At 34.5% G+C, this 10,047-nt stretch overlaps 1 protein-coding gene across 3 annotated transcripts; it reads left to right on the forward strand.

Annotated features, from left to right (window-relative positions):
• The first annotated feature begins 313 nt into the window (after positions 1 to 313).
• On the forward strand, positions 314 to 9,462 carry cpne3 (copine III). Of its 3 annotated transcripts, none has more exons than XM_059524983.1 (16): positions 314 to 561; positions 2,110 to 2,250; positions 2,335 to 2,514; positions 2,638 to 2,712; positions 3,321 to 3,392; positions 3,479 to 3,559; positions 3,662 to 3,751; positions 4,973 to 5,071; positions 5,160 to 5,246; positions 5,347 to 5,406; positions 6,342 to 6,475; positions 6,561 to 6,615; positions 6,699 to 6,750; positions 6,836 to 6,969; positions 7,048 to 7,284; positions 9,168 to 9,462. In XM_059524983.1, exons 2-16 carry the CDS (start codon positions 2,119 to 2,121, stop codon positions 9,303 to 9,305), a joined length of 1,626 nt encoding a protein of 541 aa, XP_059380966.1. In that variant the 5' UTR covers positions 314 to 561; positions 2,110 to 2,118; the 3' UTR covers positions 9,306 to 9,462. The 3 variants fall into 3 exon arrangements, with proteins under 3 accessions (XP_059380966.1, XP_059380965.1, XP_059380967.1); XM_059524984.1 differs by lacking the exon at positions 314 to 561 and adding an exon at positions 7,709 to 7,829 and having other exon boundaries at positions 1,404 to 2,250; positions 9,168 to 9,306; XM_059524982.1 differs by lacking the exon at positions 314 to 561 and having other exon boundaries at positions 1,402 to 2,250.
• The last annotated feature ends 585 nt before the right edge of the window (positions 9,463 to 10,047 follow it).

Here is a 10,047-nt window from a genome sequence, read left to right on the forward strand (position 1 = left end):
TGTGTATTCCATGATCACTTTAAAGACATTTGGACTAATATAATAATAACGTCTTAGCATTTTAGCACATGAAATAGTGTATTTGGATTTCTTAAGATTACTCAAGAGGCACAAAGCAAGCCCGGTTATTAAAACATAAAACATGAAAAAAATTATTCAGACTGACCATATGTTCATTGAAGTATTGGAATTTAACAAATAATTTCGAAATGTCCAAGGCAACTTTTACGGATACATTTTCACAGCCAAAAACAAACAACCGTTGTATCTGTGTGTAGAGACACTCCTACTAGCTGCAGAGTAGTTTCCTAATCGACTGCGCATGCGCAGTATACCATCAGAGAGGGGCGACGCAACTGTCTGACACCCTCAAGAACGGATCAAAACAGACGTGTTACATTAGATTTTAGGAACTCTGTTGTTGTTTCTAACAATATTTAAAACAGCAAGCTTCCCAACGTCGAGGAGACTGAGGAGACTGAACGCCAGGAAAATAAACCAAACTAAACCGAAACTAGTAACACAGTTACGCAGTCAGACACCAACTACTAACGACTCAAGGTAAGATCTTCATAACGTTACTTTTAACGGCATAAAATGTAAACCCTTAACTTACAGTGTTGCTGTAGCTGATTTTCATAGTTATATGAGTGTAACGTCATAGCAGATTGACGTCATGGTAAATAAAGATACGTTCCGTGTTTCATAAATGCAAAAGAAAAAAGGTTTTTATAGCATGTAGGCTAGATTTATTAGTGGACACAATGAATGTTGATATATTTGAGAAGCAGAACGTTTTCCTATTTTTGTTTGATTGTACATATTTTCTTTTTTTTCTTTTTTTCGTAATTTAAGTGAATATGTTTCTGCGTAGCTTAATGCTAGTAATAACACTACCAGGGTAATACCATGTTTCTTTTGGATATGAACCAGTTAGTCTGGGAAGTACCTTGGAGCTTATGTAACGTTACATACACAAATATGATGGTCATGTGTTGCAAATTTTACAGGAAAACTTATGATCTATTACCATTTGATACTACCCTACTTTCATTATGGATAAATAATTTAAATAAATGCCTTAACCGCCTATAAAACGTCTTAGAAATCTATAATCAGTGGTGAGATCTGACATGTAATGACAGCACTGATATTAAGTCAAGTTTTCCATTCAAGAGCCTCGATTGTTCCTCCCACAGAGAATGGCACAGTGACTCCTCACACACCTTCTCATGCTCAAGCTTTCTGTCTGAGTTACTGTAGCCTACAGCTCATTCTGCTCAAGCACACACACCCTTCTGTATGAAAACACCACTTACCAGTCACACTACTATATAATTCACTCTTAAAGTAAGATTATACACTAAAATATTATTTCATTGTGATAATATGCATAGTACAAAGTATAACTATTTGCTGACGAGAGACTTTAGTAATCTGTGTGAACAGTTAGGTTGCAACTAGTTGCAAGTTGACTTAAGATTTGCGAAATAGTGTTGTTTCCAATTGTTCATTAAAATTAAATGGGCTTTGAAAAAACAAAACAAACAAACAACATTATGGAGTACCAATGAATATAGTATAGACTGTACAGAGTACAAATGAGATATGAGCTAAATCAGAGTCTGCTATGAATTTATTTGAGCAGAGCGAATGCAAGCCACTATTATTAGTTCATCATAAACAACTATTTAAAATGAAGCAACATCAGCGAAAGTTAATAAATCCATTATTGATTCTAAATTAAACACATTGTCATTCTTTAAATACAGAACCGGTCTGATTCAATCAGAATGTGTTCTGACAAGTTAGGCTAATTAAACAGATAAGTAGCGTGGGAAACTAAAACTAGCTCTTTCGCAGTGTTTTCAACCAGTACATGTCTAGGTGCAATTAACTAACCCCAAGAAATTAAGTCAGTGATATATATCTATATTGCAGTTTGGCCTGCTTAAATAGTGGTTACAGAGGCCACAACATGCAATGTTATCAAGCACAAAGGGAAATACAGAAACCACTGGAATGTTCCTATGATTATCTACCAGTTTGTGGCATAGAAAGTGCTGTTATTTTTTTCCAAAAGTTTTCACCAAGTTTCCATGTAAACAGATCAGTCCAATGGCTGCGTCGTGTGTGACCAAGGTGGAGCTGACAATCTCCTGTGAAAACCTGCTGGACATGGATGTGACCTCCAAATCTGACCCGCTGTGTGTCCTGCTCATGAACACATCGGGAAACCAGTGGTTTGAGGTCAGGTCACTTGTTGTGCACATAGTTCAGATATCTATGCGAATGCCTAGGCATGTTTGGGAATGGGAATGTTTTGTTTCATAGGTCGATCGCACTGAGAGGGTTAAGAACTGCTTGAACCCCAAATTTGCCAAGAAGTTTGTTGTCGATTACTACTTTGAGGTTGTTCAGAAACTCAGATTCAGCGTTTACGATATTGACAATAAAACCGTTGACTTGAGCGATGACGACTTCCTGGGTGAGTTCGAGTGCTCGTTGGGACAGGTAAGACCACCAAAGATCCTAAACATCCATGTTTTGAACTCATTTTTCCTCTGTGACATTGTCTGGTGTGTGTGTGTGTGTGTGTGTGTGTGCGTGCGTGCGTGTGTGTGTGTTTCTACGCAGATTGTTTCCAGTAGCAAGCTGACGAGACCTTTAGTGCTGAAGAACAAGAAACCTGCAGGAAAGGGAATGATTACGGTGAATGTCCATGATATTTCATCATATCTACTCTCTATATGGTTGCTAGACAATAATATTTTTCCATAAAGTTGTTGTGATAAAGAACATCAGCTTATTGTGGATATAATTGATGGTGGACTTTTTAAACATATAATACAGATTTTCCAGAGAAGTCTCTTTTTTTTCACCAAGCCTGCATTTATTTGGTCAAAAATACAGTAAAATCAGTAATATTGTGAACTATTATTACAATTTAAAATAACTGCTTTATTTAAAATACATTTTAAAATGTAATTTATTCCTGTGATGTAAAGCTGCATTTTTGTTTAGCATCATTACTCCATTCCTTAGTGTCACATGGTATTTCAGAAATTATTCTAATATGCTGATTTGCTGCTCAAGACACATTTATTATTATTATTATTATTATCAATGTACAATGTTTTTGTGCTAGTTTATATTTTTGTTGAAACAGCGATGCAATTTTTTTCAGGATTCTTTTGATGATTAGAAAAAAAGAAAAAAAAAAACCTTTTCAAAAAACTGTCCCTTTTAAAGAATTTAATATGTCTTTACTCAATAAAACAGTTATACAATATACAATACTATATTTATATTCACTTTAGATCAGTGCGGAGGAAATCAAGGACAACAGAGTAGTGGATTTTGAGATGGAGGCCAGAAAACTGGACAAAAAGGTAAGATATGAGATGTGAGTTTGTGAATTTGCCTTACTTTTAAACTGTAAAATGCATTCAGTGTCTAAATTTGGGTTTCCTTGCAGGATTTCTTTGGAAAATCAGACCCCTACCTGGAATTTTACAGGCAGACGGAAACAGGCTGGCAGCTTGCTCACAGAACTGAGGTGCATCGTGTGCTGTGTGTTCGTTTAGATGCAGAGCATTAACTCGCTGAATGGTTGTTGTTAATGTTTATTATGAATGTTAATGGTTATCTTTCATACCAGGTTGTGAAGAATAACTTGAATCCTTGCTGGAGGCCTTTTAAAATCCCTCTACGGTCTCTCTGTGCAGGAGACATGGAGAAACCAATCAAGGTAGAGTCTGTGTTTACTGGCTGTTAAAACATTAAAACATTAAAAAGCTCTCTGTTGCTGACACAAGTGTCATATAAAAGGCTGGCCAATCTGTAATAGTTCTGGCTTGACCGTAGAAAGGCTGTAAAACTCTGGCTTTGCTTTGCTTTGTCAGTCAGAGGGTGTTTGGTGGCTTACAATCAGTGTTCTTGACTTTGTGATTTTTCTTGCAAAAGCATCTTAAAGGAAAAGTGACTGTCGGAAAAAGAGCAGGTATTTTTCATCAGAACGGCTGTTTCATTTGCAAATGTATGTGTGTGTCACTGAATAGCTGCTAGTTTGTCCTTCATAGATCGGTATAGAGCTATTCTGTCCAACTGTTGTTTCCTGAATGAGGTCATTTCAACCCCTTCCACGTGTTGAAGTCTTTAGCTTGTAGGGTTGTTCACAGGAAACGGTGGCATTTGAATCTGTGAATTTTAAAACCTGACCATTTCATTTGAAAGGTTAAAGAAACCCTAACCAAATAGTTTCAAAAAGTAATGAATGAAAGGTGAATTAATAAGGCTGAAATTGGGGGGACTTTCTATGAAACCCTGTTATTTTGGATAAAGCATTGTGAAAAAGAAAAAAAAAACATGTACATGTACATAAGCAGTAAAAGCATGATGTAAATGTATAACAAAGATTATATAACATATACATTATGCAGTTAAAATAATTTTTAAATTGAATATAATTTATTGTAATCAAACAGTTTTTTACTTATAAATTTTATTTTGTATTACATATTTAAAGAAAAAGAATGATGATTTATGGTAATTATTTAAATGTTTAACTTTTTGAAAAATAAGATATATTTTTATTTTCTTCTGCATTCCACAAAACAGTTAATGTAAATACTGTTAATAACATTTTATTTTTTTCAAATGACTGCATTTCTCAGTGAAGGATTCAGAGAACACATGGGTGCTAAAATATTTTTTTCACAACAGGTTTCGTCATATATCTTACCTTATGAAATGTGGAAAGTGGCAGGGCATCCAACATCTTTCATCTATTCGTTCATTTAGAGACGTCCTGTGTGGTGTGCTTTTCTGCTGGTGTCTTACTCATTTTTGAATGAAGAGACCAATAGACCTGTGCTATGGTTCTTCATTCTTCACTTTTTGCATGACCTCTTTTGCCCTCTAGTCTCATTCCCTTCAGATCACTTCATGCTGTATTTTCAACCCTCTCTAGGTTGAATGTTACGATTATGACAACGATGGATCTCATGATTTGATAGGGATTTTTGAGACCAATATGAAGCGTCTGCAAGAGGCATCCCGCAGCGCTCCGGTGAGATGATCCTCAACGCAATTTTGATTTCATTACCTGATGAATTTCTGAATGGTTCTGAACTAAGGAAGCTGATTTTATCCTGCAGGCAGAGTTTGAGTGCATAAACAGTAAAAAGAAACAGAAGAAGAAAAATTATAAGAACTCTGGAGTCGTGAGTGTGAAGGTTTGTCAGGTACTGTGTCACATTAACACACTCGTCTGATTTTATTCTCAACGTTCAGTATTAAACCCAATGCAAACATTTCTAGACATGATTGTGTTTGCTGTCTCAGATTACCAGGGAATACACCTTTTTGGACTACATCATGGGAGGCTGCCAGATAAATTTCACTGTAAGTCATTAACTATTTTTTCACAAAAAATTTAGGGAGTCCTTTTACATTATACTACTATAAGGTTACAGTTAACAACAGAGCCCAATTATTTTTAACTATGATAACCAACATTCAGTCTTTGCAAACGTAAATTGCACATAATGCCGTTTTTTTTTATTAACTTCTAAATGATACAATTGCTATTTGTTGTTGAAACATAATAATTTACACAGTGGCTGTCATAACTTGTTTCATAAGACACATTAAATATTTAAGACATCACTAATAAGTAACAAGTCAAATATAATTAAGTATATAGTCTATTATATCTCAAAATGCTGACTTCATTTTTCTATTTTTTTGTTTATCATAATAATATTGCATGTATTATGTATCTATAAAATAAATAAATTCCTTCATGTTGGAGCAATATGTTAAATCTTAAAAAAAGAATTCTAAATTTAATATTATAAATAAAAAGAAATATTTTTATAAAAATAAATCATACTAAATAAAAACAATATAAGTAATTTATAGTATATTATAATTTATAATATAATTTAGTATAGATAAAAAGACACATATTTGTGTAGAATTATATTTGCAGATAAAGCATATTATGTTATATTATGTAAATTCCATGTTGTAGTAATATTTTATCATATATATATATATTTTTTTTTAAAAGCTAGATCAGTTCATTTTTATAAAAAATCAATAATATTAGCCAATAATAAATGCATTTTTATATTTTAATATAAATAATTTTTATATGATTAATTTGAATTATATTTGTATATATTATGTCTCTATAAATTAAATTAATTTACTGTTTGTTGGAACAACATGTTATAATATATATTATAAAATAATATGAACGCATTATTTATAAAAACATCATGCTGAAGGATGGTAACTCGTGTCATCCCATGTGCTTCACATCTTTCTTCCAGGTGGGCATAGACTTCACAGGGTCAAATGGTGACCCCAGGTCACCCGATTCTTTACATTACATCAGTCCTCAAGGAGTGAATGAATATCTCTCAGCCATCTGGTCAGTTGGGCTCGTGGTCCAGGACTATGACAGGTACAAGGACACCAGCAATATATTTATTCATCATACTTTCAAAGAAAAAACCCATAGTTCTAATTCTTTCTTTCTTATCCTGTAGTGACAAAATGTTTCCTGCGTTTGGATTTGGCGCCCAGATTCCTCCTTCATGGCAGGTAAATGAAATTACATCTGCTGCTGTTGCCGTGACAAACTCCCAGAGGCCTCAGTTTACTAAAGGTTTTTTTTTTTTTTTCAGGTGTCTCATGAGTTCCCTCTCAACTTCAATCCCGCAAATCCGTTCTGTGCTGGTATGTTACAATATCAGACTTCAACCTGCTGGACTTGACAGGAAATGATGTGTATAAACAGCAGGTTGTATTTCTCTTCCTGTAGGTGTGGAGGGTGTGGTGGAGGCCTACAGGATATGCCTTCCTCAGGTCAAACTTTACGGGCCTACGAACTTCGCTCCCATTATTAACCACATGGCTAGTTTCGCACAGCAGGCTTTACAGCAGAAGACAGCGTCGGTGAGATTCAACCCAAACACAATTATTTTATGCCCTGACGCTTTATGTCTTTCTGACTCCGCCCTCTATCTGTTTCAGCAATACTTTGTCCTGCTGATCATCACGGACGGAGTGATCACAGACATGGACCAGACGCGTGGAGCTATAGTGGCCGCCTCCCGCTTGCCCATGTCAATCATCATTGTGGGCGTAGGCAAAGCCGACTTCACAGATATGGAGATTCTGGACGGAGATGATGGGCGACTGAGGTCTGTCACGGGAGAACCGGCCGTACGTGACATTGTGCAGTTTGTGCCCTTCAGAAAGTTCTTAAACGTGAGTGAAAAACCAGTCTGAGGAGTTTAGTAGACAGCTAATTTGGGCTTGCTCTTGCTTTGGCTTTTTCCTTTTGGGGGCTCTTGCAGCTCTAGGTGCTTTCTAAGATCTGATCTTGGTTTATGATTGCCGTATAAATTCGGTTTTGGTGTTAACTGTGTTCAGTATGCATCTGTTCGTAAAGGGTGTACGTTTATGTGGACTCTTACGTAGTTATCTCCCTTGGTGTGAATGAGCCTTAATGAACATGCAAAACTTTTTTCTTTTTTGTTCCCAACCCTTTTCATAATTGTTTATGCCAGTAGACACTGAGCAAAGCCGAACACAACACAAATTTATATTTATAATGTTTTAGTCCCATATATCTACCACATGTTATGGCTTGGAGCATCTCACCTGTGCCTTTGTGTTCATTTCATTTCAGGCGCCCAGGGAAATGCTTGCCCAATGTGTACTGGCAGAATTACCACAACAAGTCACGTCCTACTTCAGATATATAAACCTGTCGCCTCCACACGAGCCAAAACAATCATAGGCATGGACATGTAGGGCTCTCTTCTTTATCTGCACCTGACCCCCTGTCATGCGCCTGTCTGAATTATTTATTACATATTAACGCTTGTTACAGCAGTCATATTCATCTGCTTTATTGAAAGCAGCCATTGCTAATGCAGGATTAGTAGTCATTGATGCTGTATTTGCCACAAACTGAGGGAAAGGAATGTTCAATGATGATCAAACTCAAAACAGCAGGTTTTCCTAAAGCTTGATGATTTTATGCTGCATTCATGTCATATCTGAATTACGAAACTGAAGTCCTTGGACTCTGAAAGTAGTCGTTTCTGTGGCAACTTTCATAATTGGAAAAACAAATCCATGTCTATTTATACAATTTTAAACTATGTTTTGGTTTAATGGTTTATATAGGCTTATACTTGGAGTTATTGATTTGAATGAATCCCTAACCAGTGTTGTTATTGCTTACTATAACAAGAAAGTAATTCTATTAAAAACTGTTCATTTAAAAAATGAAGCTAAAGAAAAATAAAAAAAACAACCACTGAATTTTGTAATGGCAACTAATTAAAATAAGTGCTAGTTACTAAAACTGAAATAAAAATAATTTCAATTTAAGCAAAAAGGAAAAATAAATGAGTGCATGAAGAAATACTCAAATTAAAACTAAAACTAAAAGAATAAATGCTAATTCAAAATGTTAATATAATAAATACAGTATGATATAAATATAATACTACCGTATATAAATAATAAAAATGCTACTGTGCCAAACCATAACTTTGTTTAAAAATGTTCATAACATTATATTATATTACATTATATTGCATATATTACATTGTATTGCATTCTATTGTTTTTCATCGTCTTGTCAAAATTTACAGCAGGGCATAAAGATGATAAGTGTGCATAACAGAAATACTAAAACTCAAAATATGAATAAATATGATATAAATATAATACTACTTTAATAATAAAATTGCTACTGTCACAAACCATAACAGCCTAAAAAATATTATACATATTTTTGCTGAATAATTGTATCATTATTAAATGAATTATTTAATGTAAATGATATAAATTATTTAATCTATATTATTATGAAATTATATTATCTAAAAATTATTGGCAATATAAATGCCAAAAGTGTCATTTGATCAAGTACTCAAGTCCAAATAGTCATAATATTGTAATAGTTTAATATTGGCTAATCGATAGCTGATATAATATGACATGATCGCAGAGTATGGTTTATGTTGTCTGCACTTGTAACTAACACTATGATGCTTAACCCCTCTCACCATCTCTGACCTTGTACTGCTCGAAGTCAGAAATACGATGACTAATGTTTCTCTCTCTCTCTGTAGTCTCCTAAAGAAGAGCTCTCCAAGTGTGTTCTGGCCGAGGTTCCTGGTCAGGTCGTCAACTTCTTTAAAATGATGAAGCTCCCGCCTCCGACATCAAACACTCCAGTGGAAGCTCAAACCGGGCCGACACAGAACTGAACTCCACAGCTGGACATCATCAACCTGCTCATCTAACTTTAGGCCTTCTTAAAGAGACATACAGTGCCACTTGATACATTTGTGTTGGTTTAAATTTCAGTTATTTGTTTGTTTACTTTTTAAAAATCATTTAATATGTATTCATGTTTTGTTCTGTTTAATGTCAACCTTGTTAGTGTTGCAGGTGAGATGACCGAATACAGCAATGGTATGAAGGCATTTTTTTTTAATCTCCAGTGTCATTCCCACTTACTTACAAAATTGTTTACAGTCTGCATTATCTCAATAATATTTTTGTGTCATTATCATTCTTATATTTGTATATGATTTTTGTTAACCATTGCCTGTCAAAGCCATTTCTTCATAAAATCTGTCTAGTGCACAATATCATATTGATCACATTAATGTGCCTGATCGTTTGCAGTTTCTATATAGAAAGTCATGCATGTATGTTTGATTTAAATCTATGGATAGCATGTGACAGCTTTTTACCCGCCATGTTTTAATTTTAGCAAAATGCACTTACAGCTAAAGACACTGAGGAATGGTGCTCAGATCTCAATCTATAAAGATGCAAACCATTGATACTGACGTCTGGTTGAGTCAGTCCTGTTATGTGCCTGAATGCACTATGCATTAATATAATAATAGTAATATACTCAGGTAATCAGCTTTTTGAATCAGTATTCAGTTTAAGATGCAAATTATGTTTAGTTTGCTTTACATTTGATCTGTAACAACA

The sequence above is a fragment of the Carassius carassius genome, chromosome 35, assembly GCF_963082965.1.
Source record: "Carassius carassius chromosome 35, fCarCar2.1, whole genome shotgun sequence".
NCBI classification, from domain to species: domain Eukaryota; kingdom Metazoa; phylum Chordata; class Actinopteri; order Cypriniformes; family Cyprinidae; genus Carassius; species Carassius carassius.

Coding starts and splice junctions, on each gene's coding strand:
- cpne3 (XM_059524983.1), top strand. CDS start 2,119: ATGGCTGCGTCGTGTGTGACCAAGGTGGAGCTGACAATCTCCTGTGAA. Junction 5,072..5,159: donor AGGCATCCCGCAGCGCTCCG/GTGAGATGATCC, acceptor TTTATCCTGCAG/GCAGAGTTTGAGTGCATAAA. Junction 5,247..5,346: donor TGAGTGTGAAGGTTTGTCAG/GTACTGTGTCAC, acceptor TTGCTGTCTCAG/ATTACCAGGGAATACACCTT.